The 17,955-nt window shown below is 44.3% G+C and overlaps 1 protein-coding gene across 9 annotated transcripts in view; it reads right to left on the bottom strand.

The window, feature by feature from the left end:
* Positions 1 to 6,903: 6,903 nt before the first annotated feature.
* Positions 6,904 to 17,955, bottom strand: part of LOC140198122 (uncharacterized) — a 56,083-nt gene continuing 45,031 nt past the window's right edge. For 7 of the 9 annotated variants that reach the window (XM_072259066.1, XM_072259061.1, XM_072259057.1 and 4 more), the window contains 3 exons: positions 12,771 to 12,869; positions 10,401 to 10,435; positions 6,904 to 9,061 (listed from right to left, as the gene is read on the bottom strand). In XM_072259066.1, the coding sequence (XP_072115167.1) occupies positions 8,987 to 9,061; positions 10,401 to 10,435; positions 12,771 to 12,869 (209 nt within the window). In that variant the 3' untranslated portion in view covers positions 6,904 to 8,986. Of the gene's footprint in view, positions 9,062 to 10,400; positions 10,436 to 11,402; positions 11,517 to 12,770; positions 12,870 to 17,955 lie in introns of all 9 variants that reach the window. The other 2 variants (XM_072259062.1, XM_072259064.1) reach the window with 2 other exon arrangements.

The raw sequence follows: 17,955 nt of genomic DNA, 5'->3' as shown, positions 1-17,955 counted from the left end.
CTCATCCATCGCTGTAGGGGCTAGATGGAGTTATTCAACAAGTCAGATTCAGATTCACTTCTTTATCACGTATACATGAAAGCACACTGAAATGCATCATTTGCATTAATAGCCAACAACCTAAGGATGTGCTAGGGGAAACCCACAATTTGCTACACATTCCAATGCCAACATAGCATTCCCACAATCATTGTTCCCTCTAAGGTGTGCAGGTGTGCACACACATCTTTTGCTACCCACACACAAAGGAATTTAAACTGCACAAAAGGTGGTCACCCTAAATCATTGGCATGTTAAGTATATTTCACGATTATACACAATTACATTTCCTTTTCTAGTTTCTGATGTGGACAGTGTTGACAGTGTGGAGTTTGCAATGATTTGCAGATTTTAGAACTGGCTTATTCATACTGTTTTATTGAAGAAATTATTCAGTGTGCACATGTCACTGGACAAAAAATATTGCACAGCACAAGATTTTTGCGCACAATGGTCATTACAAATTACAGGGAACATTGCCCACAATATTCAGCAAGAGAACGTATGAGTGGGCCAGTGTCAGAGTGGGGAGTTGAGGCTTTGGCAAAAGGCAGAGGTTCCAAATTTTTTTTTTTTGTTATTTATTCTTTCATTACTTCTTATTGCACATTTAGAGCAGTGGGGATGCCAGGCAGCATTATGGAATGCTTCTTTACAGGATGTGGGAAGGTACGGAATCCTCCAGTATCCCTGATGACTTCATCTGCAAGAAGTCTTCCAGCTGCAGCTGCTGACAGTTTTAAGGAGTTGGAGGTGGAACTGGATGAAATCTGGATCATTTGGGAATCTGAGGCACACTTTCCTCTAGGATGCACAGCAGCACAGTGACTGAAATGCTCCCATGAACACAGCCTTTGTTGCCACACAGCTGAAATAAAGACGGAAGAGAAAAAGTTTACAAAATATGAAATATTTTCTTTCTTGTACTATATCGCGTTTTATTAATTTCATTTCAATTAATAAATAGTATGTAATCTTTCAATTTTCATTCTAAATATTCATAGTATACATATTACAAAAACTGTGCAGTTTTCAGGCCACGTAAAAAAAATTTCCTTTTTAGAGCAATGCTTGGTCTGAACAGCTGTAAAAAGAAAAATTAGAGGGACCATTGCTGAGGGATTGATAGATGGGACAAACGGGGAGGTATATACTGCCAAGGTGCAGGACACAGGTAACTGGGTGACACATCAGGAGGGAGAAAGGGGACAGGCAGTACCCCAATGGCCGTTCCTTCACCTATGGGAATACCACTTTGGATACTATTGGGAGTTAAATGTTAAGTTAAAGGACAGGACCTCCATGGATGTGATCGCAGGATTGCTACTCATGCCATTTGCTAAAGAGGCCAGAAATAGGAAGATCATACAGTTTAACACATGGCTGAGGAGTTGGTGCAGTAGGGAGGGCTTCAGGTTTTTGGATCATTGGACTGTCTTCTAGAGAAGGTTGGACCTGAACAGAAGGGATGGTTTGCACCTGAAGTGGAGGGGACCAATTTCCCAGCGGGAAGGTTTGCTTCTGCTGCACAGTGGGGAGTTTAAAGTAGAGCTTCAGAGAATGGGAACCACAGTGACAGAACAGACAGTGGAGTGGTTGTGGAGAAAGATATTAAGCCTACATACAAAGTCAGGAATCAAACGGTTGAGTGTGGTGAGACAAATGTTCTGAATTGTGTTTATTTCGATACAAGGGGTATTGTAGGAAAGGCAGGTGAGCTTAGGGCATGACTCGGCATGTGGAATTATGACATTGTAGCCATTCGTGAGACTTGGTTGTAGGAGGGGCAGGACTGGTAGCTCAATGTTCCGGGGAGACGTAATTTTAGATATGATAGGGAGGAGGGGTTAAAAGAGGAAGGGTGGCATGACTTGTCACAGAAAATGTCATGGCAGTGCTCTGTCAGAACAGACTGGTGAGCTCATTTTGTGTGGAAATGTCATCGAGATATGGGGAGATTTTAAATGGATTTTTTGCATCTGCATTTACTCGGGAGATGGACACAGATAGTATCTGAGGCCCTCCAGTGGCCACTGTCAACCATGGATATTGCATCCCAGCTGTCTACTTGGTACGCAAGGTGGTGTGATATGGAGAGCAAGCCCATTCTCCACGGAGCAGATGAGTCCAAAGGAAAGACAGAGACCCATACAGTTTGGTACCAGTGGCATCGCAGGAGATGCCATTCAGCGTGGAACTCAATGCAGGACTGCCTTAGGGACTCCAGCTCCGGACCTTTCTATGAAGTTTACTCTTGAAGCCTTCCCCATGAGTGGGTATAGCAACAAAGAAGCAAGGATTTGAGATCAATGTTTTCCTCAGTGAGCTGCCAACCACAGCTGACTGCCCCATCTGCCTGAAGCAACTAGTTTTAAGACACCAGTAACCTGCCTTTGCTCCTTCTCCTGTCAGTAGAACCAGTTCTGCTGGGCTTAGTAGCTAAGCCACGCATGAAGGCCAACAGCTGGACTTGTTTCAGAGGCTATTTAATGAATAGGTATCCAGGGCATTGATGCTGCGTCGGACCTGTGCAGGCTAGTGCAGAAATTGCAGAGATATTTAAAACATCTTCATCTACGGTTGGAGTGCTGGGGGATTGGAGTATGACTGATGTTTGTTTGTTTAAGAAAGACTCCAAGAATAAGTCAGGAAATTATAGGCTGGTGAATCTAGCATCAGTATTGGGAAAGTATTTGGAAGGTACAAGGGGTGATTGATAAGTTTATGGCCTAAGGCAGAAGGAGATGAGTTATACAGCTCTCGTTACATGCACATGCAGTTCAACTCTTTGAGTGATTATGCAGAAAGATTGAAGTGAATAACTTTTGTGGTGTTTCTATTTCAGATAATTGAAAATTCAAGTAAGCACTGTCTGAGAAAATGGACCTTAGGCCACGAACTTATCAATCACCCCTCGTATTTCGAAGGGCAGGATAGGAGTATAAGTATTTGTATAGATAAAGGACTGATAGGAAATAGTCACCATGGCTTTGTGCATGGTAGTAATGTCTAACTAATCACATGGCTTTGTGCATGGCAGTCATGTCTAACCAATCACATGGCTTTGTGCATGGCAGTCATGTCTAACCAATCACATGGCTTTGTGCATGGTAGTCATGTCTAACCAATCACAGAGCTTTTTGAGAAAGATACCAGAAAAATTGATGAAGAGAATGTTGTCTACATGGACTTTAGTAAGGCATTTGACGAGGTCCTAAATGGGCGTTGGTCAAGAAAGGTTCAGTCGCTTGGCATTTGTGATAAGGTAGTATATTGGATTAGTCATTGGCTTTGCAGGAGAAGCTAAGAGAATGGTTGGATGATGGTTGCCTTTGACTGTGACTAGTGGAGTGCCACAGGGATTGGAGCTGGGTCCATCATTGTTTGTCATCTATATCAACAATCTGGCTAATAATGTGGTAAACTGGATCAGCAAATTTGCATATGACACCAAGATTAGGGTATAGTGGACAGCAAGGAAGATTATCAAAACTTGCAGCAGGATCTGGACCAGTTGGAAAATAGGCTGAAAAATAGGAGATAGAATATAATGGAGACAAATGTGAGGTGTTGCACTTTGGGAAGACTGACCAGGGTAGGTCTTATATGGTGAGCAGGAGGGCACTGAGGAATGCAATAGAAAAGAGGGATCTATGAATATGGGTCCATAATACCTTGAAAGTGGTGTTACAGGCAGATAGGCTCATAAATAAAGCTTTTGGCACATTGGCCTTCATAAGTCAATGTATTGAGTACAGAAGATGGGATGTTATGTTGAAATTGTATAAGACATTGGTGAGGCTTAATTTGAAGTATTGTGTGCAATTTTGGTTACCTCCCTACAGGAAAGATAGAGCATAGAAATCTACAGTAAATTACAGGCCCTTCGGCCCACAATGTTGTGCCAACTATGTAATAAGATTGAAAGAGTACAGAGAAAATTTACAAGGATGTCGCTAGGACTTGAGGACCTGAGTAATAGGAAAAGGTTGAATAGGTTAGGACTTTAGATCGGGTAAATGCAAGCAGGCTTCTTCCACTTAGACTACAGCTAGAAGTCATAGGTTAAGGGTGAAAGGTGAAATGTTTAAGGCGAACAGGAGGGGGAGCTTCTGCACTCAAGAGGATGGTGAGAGTGTAGAACGAGCTGCCAGCACAAGTGGTGGATGTGGTTTTGATTTCAACATTTAAGAAAGATTTGGATAGGTACATAGAAAGGCCATGATCCGAGAGCAGGTCGATGGGACGAGGCAGATTCATGGTCTTGCATGGACTGAATGGGCTGAAGGGCCGGTTTCGGTGCTGTAATGTTCTATGACTAACACAAGCAACAACAGAACAACAGCAACAAAACAAACCAACAACAGCAAATTAAGCTCCTTTCTTCCCTCAGTGATACAGATCAGATGAGGCTCCAGTTTCCTGTGGCTCAATGGGCAGCACACTCATCTCTCAGTCAGAGCGTCGTGAATTTGAGACCCAGTCCAGAGATTTATTTATTTAGTGACACAGCACGGAACAGGCCTTTCCAGCCTCGCTGACCCAGAAACCACTGACAACTCCAATTTAAACCTGACCTGATCACAGGAGAATTTACAATGACCAGTTAACCTATCCGTATGTCTTTGTACTGTGGGAGGAAACTGGAGCACCCGGGGAAAACCCAGGTATTCCACAGGCTCTTTACAGATGATGCCGGAATTGACTTCTGAACTCCCACGTCCCAACCTGTAATAACGTTACTGTGAGCACGAAGTCCAGGTTGTGGCTCTGTTGATCTTTCAAGTTGATGACTCAGAAGAAAATAGGAGCAGGAGTCGGCCCTTCAGCCCATCTACCCTGCCCCGGCGTTCAGTATGATTGGTGTATCTCAGGTCTCCGCTTCTTTGACAGTTTTACATCGCCATAAATTCTCTGATCTTTCAAAAAAATTAACTACTTCCTCCTTGAATACCCCCAGTGATCGAGTCTCCATAACCCTCTTGGGTAGTGAATTCCAGTGACTCACCATCCTCTCCAAGAAGAAACCCCTAACACCTCCGATGGTTGATTTATTTATTGAGATACCGCGTGGAGTAGACCCTTCTGGCCCTCCGAGACGCGCCGCCCAGCAATCCCATGATTTAATTCCAGCGCAATCACAGCACAATTTACAATGACCAATTAACCTACCAACCAGTATGTCTTTGGACTGTGGGAGAAAATTAGAGCATTTAGAGGACACCCACACGGTCATGGGGAGAACATACAAACTCTTTACAGACAGGGTCAGGAATTGAACCCTGGTCACTGGCACAGTAGAAAGTTGTGCTAACCACTACATTACCATACCATTTCCTTACAACTATCCCCTTCATTCAGAGTGAAAATTTTTACACAAAGCATGTAAAAAGTTTTTCACTTTTTTTTCTTATTGTATATGTATTGTTATGAATAAAACTTGTTTCTGAAATAAAAGATCACTGTGTGTCTTATTAAGGCGCTCCCATTGGTGGAAACATCTCACCATTACCCTGCTGTACATCCTTGGACCATAGGACCTAGAGAAGAATTAGGCCATTCCGCCCATCAAGCCTGCTCCACCATTCGATCATTTTCCCTCTCAAATGAATCCTCCTGCCGTCCTCCCCTCCCCCGCCTCCCTGCAACCTTTGATGTCCTTACTGAACAAGAGCCTATCAACCTCCGCTTTAAATATAACCGACGACTTGGCCTCTTCACGATGAATTCCACAGATTTGCCTCCCTCTGGCTAAAGAAATTAGGAAATAAAAAAATTAGGATCCTATACAAGATCACCCTACATTCTTCTAAACACCAAACAACACAGATCCAATTTACTTAGACATTTATGGTAGGACAACACTCTCATCCTAGGAAGTAGTCTTGTGAATATCTTCTACCTCATTCTAACACAAGTATATCTTTTTTTTTAAATAATGGAGGCACCATACTCTAGGTGTTGTCTCTCTAACATTCTCTAATATGATGTAAGTACTGCCTCAGTGAAGAGATGGGAGATTCAAACTTTAACCCTGTATGAACTCCACCAAAGCAGGTAAAGAATGGACATGAGCAGGATGTTTCCATCAGTGGGAGAGTTAAGGATCTGAAGGCACAGGCCCAGAATAAAGGGACACCCCTTTAAAACTGAGACCAGGAGGAAGATCTTCAGCCAGAAGGCAGTGAATCTGTGGAATTCATTGTCACGGAGGAGTCCATCAAACTTTAGATATCTGTATGTCTGCTCCCCTATCTCCTCCCGTTCCCACTTACTTCCTTACAACCTATTCCCTCTCCAATTCAGTCAACTCCCCTCCCAAACTTCCTACCAATCAGCTCATCGAGATCGTGGACCCAGCAAAGATTCAGCTGCTGAAGTATGTGCGGAAGAAAAGGGCCGATCGATATTTTGAGTCATGAACCTGCTTCAGTCCTGGTGATTTTCTGCTCCAGATTATAGTATCACTTGTGTCTCCTGGATCTGGCACCATGACATCACCTTGTCAACCTGACTGAAGAATTATCACACACACAAAAGCAAGATACTTATTCAAATTAAATTATACAGGGATGAAATGTCTAATGCCACAAGGTGTGCATTGAAGGTGAGAGGGGGTATGTTCAAGGGGGATGTGAGGGTAAGTGTTTTGCTCAAAGAGTGGTGGATTCTTGGAATGTGCTGCCTGGGATGGTGGTAGAGGCATATATGTTAAAGGCTTTTAAGAGACGTTTGGATAGGCAGATGGATGTAAGGAAGATGGAGAGATATGGACATTGTGTAGTTAGGAGGAGTTAGTTGTTGAATCTCTGTTTAATTTCTTATGCTAAGAGTTCTTCCAGGAGTTAAGATTGGCGAGCAGTCTGAATTCCAAAGGTTTAATTTATTTTAAAGTACAAATAAACATACAGATAAAAACAAACTAAATAAAGAGCTGAGAAACAATGCTGAGAGGGGAATTAACGCTAAGGGGTGTAAGACAAAGGAAGAAAGATATAAAAGAAATGGTACTTCTGAACAATCTATCATTTAAAAATAAGTGTAAGGTTTTTTTCTTTTATGTTACTGCTAAGGCTAATGAAAGTGGCTTCTTTGTTATGTTAGAATAAAATGGCTTCTTTGTTATGTTAACTGCTGAGAAAGTGCTTCTCTTTCACAGCTTGTTTGGGTTATATTATTGATAAGAGGTAAAATGAACCAACTGGCATAGATGTTATTCTTTCTTGTGTGTCTATAAGCTATTGTTTTTTGTGGGCTTTGAGGCCGAAGACGCGATAGCCTGTCTGAATGGTGCGACGTGGTTTAATGTGCTGGATCTGAGGAATGGATGTTGCCAGATCCTGATGAGTGAGGCCGACAAGGAGAAGACGGCCGTTATAGGTCCCCTAGGCTTCCTACAATCTGTTCTGGATCGATATCTTGAGTTTCTGCTGATCCTTTCGGAGGTTGGTCATTGTTTCATCTCTCTGGATTAATTCATCAGTAAATGACCACAGTTTCAGATCGGAATTACGTTTCCCCATCTCCACTTTGATGAGCATGAAATCCAATTCTTCAATGGCTGTCCAGGGCTCCGCCACTTGCCTCACATCATAGTCCCCCAAGGTGAATCCAGACCCTAGGATCCTTCTGATCTGAAAAGATGCCACAGGGCATATCCGGAGCCCCTGCAACCTTCCCGCGGGGCATGGGGAAGACCATGGGGGATGTGGAGGTGTTTGGAGTTTTGGCATAAGTGGATGATTGCCTTGGGGGACTATGATGTGATGTGTGTGCCGGAAAAATTATTAGTCTTCATCTGTGCTTTAACGGCAAATCAAAGATTTTGAAAATAATTCAGAAAAGGTCCCCACGACGTTTAGATTAGATTAGATTATGAGGACACGCAGTACTGTTTTATTGTCACTTAGTACTGCATGCATTAAGAAATGATACAATGTTCCTCTGTTATCATACCACAGAAACACAAGACAAACCAAGACTAAAAAAAACTGACAAAAACCACATAATTATATAGTTACAACAGTGCAAAGCAATACCGTAATTTGATGAAGAACAGACCACAAGCACGGTAAAAAAAAGTCTCAAAGTCTCTCGAAAGTCCCATCATCTCACGCAGACGGTAGAAGGAAGAAAAAAACTTCCCCCTGCCATGAACTTACAGCGCCGCAAACTTGCCGATGCAGCACCCTGGAAGCACCCGACCCACAGCCAACTCTTGAGTCCGTCTGAAAACTTCAAGCCTCCAACCAGCCCTCCGACACCGAGCACCATTTCTTCCGAGCGCTTCGACCCAAGCCCCGGCAACAGGCAATAGGAAAAGCTGAGGATTTGGGGCCTTCCCCTCCGGAGATTCTTGATCGCACAGTAGCGGCGGCAGCGAAGCGGGGATTTCAGAAGTTTCTCCAGATGTTCCTCCGTGCTTCTCACATCTGTCTCCATCAAATCAGGATTGTGCACGGTACCTACGTAACAAATACCGATATCATTCTGGAGCGGCCACGCACGCTGCGTCACGCTACCACCTTCTCCTCTCCTCGTGATGTTAAAGTCTTGGCTAGGTTCAGAGATTGAACATAGAATCTTCTCTAAATTTAAACATGACATCACATCATGTAATCATTGGGCGTGAATAGGAGGGGCCGCATCTTTCCATTTAAGCAAGAGCGTCCTTCTGACCATCAGAGACATAGAAGCCAAAATGTGCAATCAGATGACTACAAAATAACATCCTTTCCTCCAACAATACCAAATAAAGCATCAAAGGATTAGGCTTAAACTTTAACAAGTGTCAAGAAAGTTTGAAATACTTCTTTCCAATATTTTCCAAGACTCGGACATGTCCAAAACATATAACGTTGAGCATTTCAAGCTTGAGTCAATAGCAGGAAGACAGAGAATGTGACCGTCTCAGTAGGATCAGCAGGCGAAGACTGTTGTGTCCATTCTAAACAATCTGAGCATTCTTGGATTCAGCTTCATGACTTGATTCAGCTTTCAGATCACGCATTTCCCCAATCAGCTGGAATAGACAAATTGTAATTGTTACCATAAGACCGTAAGACATAGGGGCAAAATAAAGCCTCCATTCATTATCCCTCTCAACCCCATTCTCCTGCCTTCTCCTCATAACCTTTGATACCCTTACTAATCTAGAACCTATCAACTTCTGCTTTAAATTTACCCAACTGTCTGCAGCAATGAATACCACAGATTCCCTACCCTTAGACTAAAGAAATCCCTCCTCTTCTCTGTTCTAAAGGGACATCCTTGTATTATGATACTGTGCCCCCTGGTCTTATTTTCTCTCACTGGAGAAACATCCTCTCCACATCCACTCTATCTTTGTCTTTTAACATTCTATAACTTTCAACAAGACCCCCCTCAATCTTCTAAGCTCCAGCGAGTACAAGTCAAGAGCCATCAAATGCTCTTCAGTTGTTAACCCTTTCATTTCCGGGATTATTCTTTTAAACCTCCTCTGGACCCTTTCCACTGTCAGCACATCCTTTCTCAGATGAGGGGCCCAAAACTCTTCACCCAATATTCCAAATGTGGTCCGACCAATGCCTCTTAAAGCCTCAGAGTTACAATCTTATTTTTATATTCTCGTCCTCTCGAAATGAATGCTATCATTGCATTTACCTCCTCACCACCCACTCAACCTGAAAGTTATCCATAGGAACTCCTGCACAAGGACTCCCGAGTGCTTTTGCATCTTCTATTTTTGAATTTTCCACCCATTTAGAAAATAGTCTACATCTGTATTTCTTCCGCCAAAGTGCATGACCATACACTTCCCAAGGCTGTGTCCCTTCTTTGCCCACTCTCCCAATCTGTCCAAGTCCTCTGCAGACACCCTGCTTCCTCAATACTACCTGCTCCTCTATCCCAATATTGTCCTCAGTGAGGGGGCAGATTACCTGATGATGACCCTTCAGACTCAAACCATGGTGACACAGACCACAGAGGCAGCAAGTTGGACTGAACAAATGATGCAAAAGGAGGACCCCAAACCAGCCACACTCTGCAACTCCAGACTGAGGGGGTAGGGGTGGGGCTGGGGTTTGGTAAGGATAATAAATGTCCATAATTTACGTGGAGAATATGCCTGGACATGGAGGCAATGTAATAGGAAGAGAAATTATGATTATGTAAGTTCCAACCACATCTTGCACAATTGCCGAAAATGGCCCCAAAGTTGTCCTCTGGGTGCAACAGTGTGTAGGAGACAGCAAGAGGATTTTATGGGCAGTGTGAACATGTGAGAGTAAGAGAGGGAGAGGGTATCAGTGAATTTATCCAGCCATACTTGGAACCCAACACTATAAAGCAGGAGAAATTATTATTATAAAAATTACCTGTTTATTGTCACCTGCCTGTGCCTTGTTTTGACCTATAATTAACAAAATATCCTTTATAAATTTTAAATAAACAATATTGTCAGATTATTTACACTTTAATTCCAGCCTCAATAAAATAATGTTTAACTCCTGTTTGCTCTTATTTCAGTCTATTTTGGTGGAGCTTCTCCTCATGGCTGGGTTTGAACACTGAGTGCTGATGAGACCCCTGGATTACAGACTGGGGAAGGTCCCAGGACAGATAGCAGGAAAAGTTAAACTATCACTGGAAGAGCCATGTTACCCACAGTAACTGCCCGAGGTGTCTCCCACAGAGCAAATCAGGAAATTCTGCTCCCTAGTACTGTGATTTTTACTGATTGGATCCCCTGTGCTCGGAGGGCATGGAATCAGGATATAGGCTCCCGACCTGCACTGGGAGCTGCCTTCGCCTTACTGATCTTCGGAAACCGAGGCTTTCCGCAGGTCTGTTATCTCATTCCCACTTACTGTCATTCCCTGGATCTGCACTGCCGGCAGATCTGCAACAATCAGTCCTTCCACACATGATCCACAATGTCCCAAACGTTTAAAATGAACAGACAGAGAAATGGGTATGGATTCTTAACATTACCCATCCTATATCCTACTCTCCCTCCACCTCTCTCCCATTTCCCACACCTCTCTTCTCCTTCCTCAATCTCTCACCTTCCCAGCCTTCTACCCACCCCTTCCCTCTCTCCACATCTGCCCTCCAGTCTTCCCTCACCACTCTCCGTGACACCGTGACAACCTGGAATTCAAAATGTTCAGTGTGATTCCACTGAGCAAATTCACAGAGTATCGAATGAAAGAAACCGAGAGACATGCTGTATGTGCTGGAAATCCAAAGTAACCACCTTCCCTCTCCACATATGCTGTCTGACCCACTGAGTAAGTATATGCAGTACTTTCTGATTTGAAGCAGCTAACCTTCGCCCCAACCCTGACAGCCATACAGTGTGTTTTCTAATGACTCACTTTATTATTTTTGTATTTGCATAGTTTGTCTTCGTTTGCACATTAGCTGGTTGTCCATCTCTGTATGTAGTTTTTCATTGACTCTGTTGTATTTGTTTGTTTTACAGAGAATACCTGCAAGAAAATGAAACTGAAGGTCGTATATGGTGACCTGTACATACTTTGATAAGAATTGGCTTTGTACTGTGAGTTTTTTAAACTCTTGAGTGAGCTGGAGGCTCCTACACCAGGGATCTTAGGGTGCATCTCCCAGCCGGGGAGTCCAGGGCAGTTTCAGCTCCGTCATGGGTTCCACCTGGAGACTAGCGACAACAGTGAGCTACCTAATGCGTTCCACCATGGGCCTGGTGACGTGAGGCAGAGGGTAGTGGTGTAAGGATATTTTCCTGTTCAGGTTTTGGTGACTACACATGTATATCTGTGTTGTGGCATCTCTGTGTGGAAGATACCAAGGCCTGAGCAGATGTACAACAAAGCTGAAGGACAGCTTCTATCCCTGCTGTCATCAGACTATTGAATGGTTCCCTAGTACAATATGATTCTTGACCTCATAATCCACTTTGTTTTGACCGTGCACCTTACAGTCTACCTGCGCTGCAGTTTCTCTGAAACTGATGCACTTTACTCTGCATTCTGCTATTGTTCTACCCCAATCCACTGTGGCCCAAAAGATCATTGGCGACCCAAGAAACTCCAACCTCAAACTGTTCCAGCTGCTACCATCCGGGAAACGTACCGACGTTAAAGCCAGTACCAACAGGCTCCGGGACAGCTTCTTCCACCAGGCCATCAGACTGGTTAATTGATGCTGATACAATTGCATTTCTATGCTATATTGACTGTCCTGTTGTACATATTATTTATTACAAATTAATATAAATTGCACATTTAGACAGAGACCTAATGTAAAGATTTTTACTGCTCATGCATGTGAATGATGCAAGAAATAAAGTTAATTAATGATAATAACATGATCTGAATGAAAAGTCTGCAGGGCAGGTTTTTCACTCTCAGTACATGCGACAACAATAAACCGATTGCTATTCCAGCAGAACCCCACAGATCTGGGTGAAAGTACTTCCTGAATGAAAGGGAATGCCAGAAAGGAGGTAGAGAGGGGTGGAAATGAGTGAGCAAGTGAGAAACAGAGAGCCAGAGAGAATGGAGAGAGACAGACAGTGAGACTGAGCAAGAGAGACAGAGTAAAGAAGAGAGAGACAGACGGAGAAACGTGTTGGAGATTTCACCATGACTCTTTCCCTTTCAGAAGCTGAAGTGTCGGTGAGAAACTGCGGTAAGTTTTCACCGTGACTGAGATCCTTAGACTGTGATCAAACCGTTGAAAGCTTTGGTGCATTTGATACTCACAGTAACACATCAGTAAGTACACGGAGTGGATCACTGCAATCGCAACTGTTGATTTCAGGAACGTGCCCCAGGTCAGAGTGCGGCTGTGACAACCTTTATCTGAAAGTGCAGAAGAGTGGGTTCACTGAGTGGGTTCATGCCAAGTATCCCCAAAGGAACTCCCAATTTTAACATCAGCTTTAATACCACGAAATATACAAATATACTACAGAACTAAAGTTAGCAGAAGGAAATATACACAATTAACATGCACAGAAAACCCAGTTGGAAATCAATATGTTAACATTTGTAACGCATTAATTGTGTGCATGGAAAAAAATAATGATGAAGGAGAGATATGGGTAGGGAGGTGGCTGCAGGGGAGGGAGGAGGGCAGAGGAGCAGGGGAAACTGGGAGAGAAGGAATCGGAAAAAAGGAGAGCAAGTGGGATGTGCAGGTGGGGAAGGGTACAGAGGACAAAGGGATACTGGGGAAGGAGTTGGGGATTGTTTGGGGCAGAGAGTGGGACATGGAGCACGGGGAGAGGTGGAGTTTTGGGGTCAAGGAAAGGTGAGAGACAAGCGAGAAGAGGGAGAGAGAGAGATGGGCTGAGGGTTTGACTGAAAGGGTGAGGGGAAAGGAAATTGGGCCGGGGCAGTGATGCAGTGAGGAGGAGGAGACACAGAGCAGAGAGAGAACAGGAAATGGATTTGAGGGAGAAAGGGAAACCTAAAGGGGTATGGGCAGAGCAGGAGAGAGATGGGGATGAGTGTGGCAGTGGGTGAATCTGGCACAGGGGCCAATAATTATCATTATCTCTCTCTCTCTCTCTCTCTCTCTCTCTCTCTCTCTCATATTTCCACCTCATCCCCCTTCCCTTCCTCCCACCATCTACAGTTCTCTCTTCTTTATGTCTGGACCAGGCCAGAGACAGAGCACTCCACCGTCAAACCAAACCTGCATCCATCACTTCCTTAGTGATGAGGCTAACCAAGCTGGTGGGTCCAGATTCATGTTGTGCCAGACCGTAAGAGATACGAGTGTAACTAGGCCATCTGGCCCACCGATCAGGAAGTTAAGGCACATCCAGCAGGATCTGCAGAAAGTTGGCAAACTGGATCCAGCATTGGCTTGGTAACAGGAGGCAGGAGACGCTGGTGGAAAGACATTCTTCTGATTGGAAGACTGTGACAAGTGGTGCACACAGGAATGTATTTGAGATACTGGGCTTTATCAATATAGATAGAGAGTACAGGAAAAGGGACACTTAATGAGCATTTAGGAAACACTGGCTTGACTACAACTGGGCGATGGGTGCAGATTTCAGCAATGATGGCAGGGCTTTGGGAGGGGAGCAGTTGGCATTCAGTAAAATGACTGCGGGGCGAGATTGGTTATGTTAGTAAAGTGGTGAAGGTGAGGTTGCTTTCCTCAGAGCAGAGGAGATTGCAGGGGTACTTAGATCAGGATTGGTGTCAGCCTTTGGTGAATCAGCATTCATGTATTAAATGGTTGAGTACAGCAGTTGTATAAAACGCTGGTGAAGCCTACCTAATTTGGAGTATTGTGTGCAGTTCCGGTCACCTACCCATAAGAGGGACTGAAAGAGTGCCAAGAAAATTTACAAGTACATTGCCGGGACTTGTGGGCCCGAGTTATAGGTTAGGACTTTCTTCCCTGCAGTGTAGGAGAGTGAGGGGAGATTCGACAGAGGTACACAAAATAATGAGGGAGAGTGAAGTTCAAGCTGGAGGTCACAGGTTAAGGGTGAGAGGTGAAATGTTTAAAGGGAACCTGAGGAGGAACATCTTCAGTCAGAGGGTGGTGAGGGAGTGGGAGGAGCTACCAGAGGAAGTGATGGGTGCACGTTCAGTTTCAACATTTACGAGAAGTTTGAGTAAGAACATGGATATGATCGAGGTGCAGGTTGATGAGGCAGAATAACAGTTTAGCAGGGACTAGACAGGCTGAACAGCCTGTTCCTGTACTGCAGTGTTCTGTGATCCCAGAGGAAATGAAGAAAAAGTGTTCTATTGCCTTTACCTAAGTCGGGAGATCGTAGCATTGGATGTGATCTAATTGGAGGCAGATTAATTCCTGGGATGAGAGTATTGTCCTGTCAGGAGGGGCTAAATCATGTGTGTCTGGCAGAATGGTTCTCTGCCTGGCCTCAGCAAGCACCAACACCTCATTTGGCTGGTAGTGCAAGGAGTCTCTCCCTATCGGATCCTGTCTGCACTGTTGGATTCTCATTCCAATCCCTCAGGATTGTGATGAGGGTGAGGCAATCACCCATCTCTGTGTGGGCTGTGCTTTTGCAAAGAAGTTCTGGAAAAGGATGCTAGGTTGAACCCTGTCAAAGTTAAGTGAGCTTGATAGTTAGCCTGACCTCAGTGGTTGGAAAGATGTTGGAGTCAATTGTTAAGGATGATGTTATGGAGTACTTGGTGGCACAGGACAAGATAGGACAAAATCAGCAAGGTTTCCTTAAGGGGAAATCTTGCCTGATAGACCTGTTGGAATTCTTTGAGGAGGTTACAAGCAGGATAGATAAAGGGGATGCACTGGATGTTGTATATTAAGACTTTAAGAAAGCCTTTGACAAGGTGCCACACATGAGGCTGCTTACCAAGTTAAGAGCTCATGGTATTACAGGAAAGTTACTGGCATGGTTAGAGTGTTGGCTGATTGGTAGGAGGCAGGAAGTGGGAAGAAAAGATGCTTTTTTGGTTGGCTGCCAGTGATGATGAGTGGTGTTCCGCAAGGGTCAATGTTGGGATCGCTTCTTTTTATGCTGTATATCAATGATTTAAATGATGGCTTTGTTGCCAAGCTTGCAGATGATACGAAGATTGGTGGAGGGGCAGGTAGTGTTGAGGAAACAGGTAGGCTGCAGAAGGACTTAGATCAGGAGAATGGGCGAGAAAGTGACAAATGAAATACAATGTTGGAAAATGCATGGTCATTCACTTTGGTAGTAGAAATAAATGTGCAGATTTAAAAATCAGAGATGCAAAGGGACTTGGGAGTCTTTGTGCAGGACACCCTAAAGGTAAACTTGCAGGTAGGGTCTGTGGTGAGGAAGGTAAATGCAATGTTAGCATTCATTTCAAGAGATCTAGAATACAAGAGCAGCGATGTGATGCTGAGGCTTTATAAGGCACTGGTGAGGCCTCACCTTGAGTTTTGTGAACAGTTTTGGGCTCCTTATTTCAGAAAAGATGAGCTGGCATTTGGAGAGGGTTCGGAGGAGGTTCACAAGGATGATTCTGGGAATGAAAGGGTTACATACGAAGAATGTTTGATAGCTCTGGGTCTGTACTAGCTGGAATTTAGAAGGTTGAAGGGGGATCTCACTGAAACCTTTGTTGAAAGGCCTAAAGAGAGTAGATGCGGAAAGCATGTTTCCAATGGTGGGGGAGTCTAGGTCGAGAGGACACAGACTCTGGATAAAGGGGTGTCCATTTACAGAGATGTGGAGAAATTTCTTTTGCCAGAGGACAGTAGATTTGTGGAATTTGTTACCACGGGCAGCTGTAGAGGCCAGGTCATTGGGTGTACAGTATTTAAGGTGGGGCTTGATAGGTTCTTGATTGGACACGGCATCAAATGTTACAGGGAGAAGGCCGGGGATTGAGGCTGAGGAAGGGAAAAAAGGACCTGCCATGATTGAATGGCAGAGCAGACTCGATGCGCCAAATGGCCTAATTCTGCTCCTATGTCTTATTGTCTTATTGAGAAAGTAAGGAAGCATGGGATCCAAGTGGACATTGCTTTGTGGATCCAGAACTGACTTGCCCACAGAAGGCAAAGAGTGTTTGTAGACGAATCATATTCTGCATGGAGGTTGGTGACCAGTGATGTGCCTCAGGGATCTGTTCTAGGACCTCTACTCTTTGTGATTTTTATAAATGACCTGGATGAGGAAGTGGAGGGATGGGTTAGTAAATTTGCTGATGTCACAAAGGTTGGGGGTGTTGTGGATAGTGTGCATGGCTGTCAGAGGTTACAACGGGACATTGATAGGATGCAAAACTGGGCAGAGAAGTGGCAGATGGAGTTCAACCCAAATAGGTGTGAGGTGTAAACAGGAGAAAATCTGCATATGCTAGAAATTCAAGTACACAACACTAAATTGCTGGTGGAATTTAGTATTCGAGATGAAGTCACATTCAGGTTGGAGGAACAACACCTTATATTCTGTCTAGGTAGCCTCCAACCTGATGGCATGAACATTGATTTCTCTAACTTCTGTTAATCCCCCTCCTCCCCTTTTTACCTCAGGCCTTCCGTCCTATGATACTCCCCCTTCTCCAGCCTTGTATCCCTTTTCCCAATTAACTTCCCAGCTCTTAGCTTCATCCCTCCCCCTCCTGTCTTCTCCTATCATTTCGGGTCTCCCCCTCCCCCTCCCACTTTCAAATCTCTTACTAGCTGTTTTCCGTTAGTCCTGATGAAGCGTCTCGACCCAAAACGTTAACTGTACTTCTTCTTCTTGTAGTTCCAACAGCAATTTAGTGTTGTGTAAGCATGAGGTGATTCATTTTGGTAGGTCAAATATGATGGCAGAATATAGTATTAATGGTAAGACTCTTGGCAGTGTGGAGGATCAGAGGGATCTTGGGGTCCGAGTCCATAAGACACTCAAAGCTGATACGCAGGTTGACTCTGTGGTGCCGAGAGGTAACGTTGCAGCTATATGGGACCCTGGTCAGACCCCACTTGGAGTACTGTGCTCAATTCTGGTCGCCTCACTACAGGAAGGACAAGGAAACCATAGAAAAGGTGCAGAGGAGATTTATAAGGATGCTGCCTAGATTGGGGAGCATGCCTTATGAGAACAGGTTGAGTGAACTCGGCCTTTTTTCCTTGGAGCGACGGAGGATGAGAGGTGACCTGATAGAAGTGTACAAGATGATGAGAGGCATTGATCATGTGGATAGTCAGAGGCTTTTTCCCCCAGGGCTGAAATGGCTAGCATGAGGGGGCATAGTTTTAAGATGCTTGGAAGTAGGTACAGAGGAAAAGTCAGGGGTAAGCTTTTTACTTAGAGAATGGTGAGTGTGTGGAATGGGCTGCCAGCGGCAGTGGTGGAGGGGGGAACGATAGGGCCTTTAGGAGACTCCTGGATAGATACATGGAGTTTAGAAAAATAGAAGACTATGGGTAAGCCTAGGTAGTTCTAAGGTCAGGGCATGTTTAGCA

Source organism: Mobula birostris, chromosome 5, assembly GCF_030028105.1.
Source record: "Mobula birostris isolate sMobBir1 chromosome 5, sMobBir1.hap1, whole genome shotgun sequence".
Classification (NCBI taxonomy): Eukaryota; Metazoa; Chordata; class Chondrichthyes; order Myliobatiformes; family Myliobatidae; genus Mobula; species Mobula birostris.
Note: the sequence above shows the minus strand (reverse complement) of the source record. Positions and strands in the feature narration are given on the sequence as shown.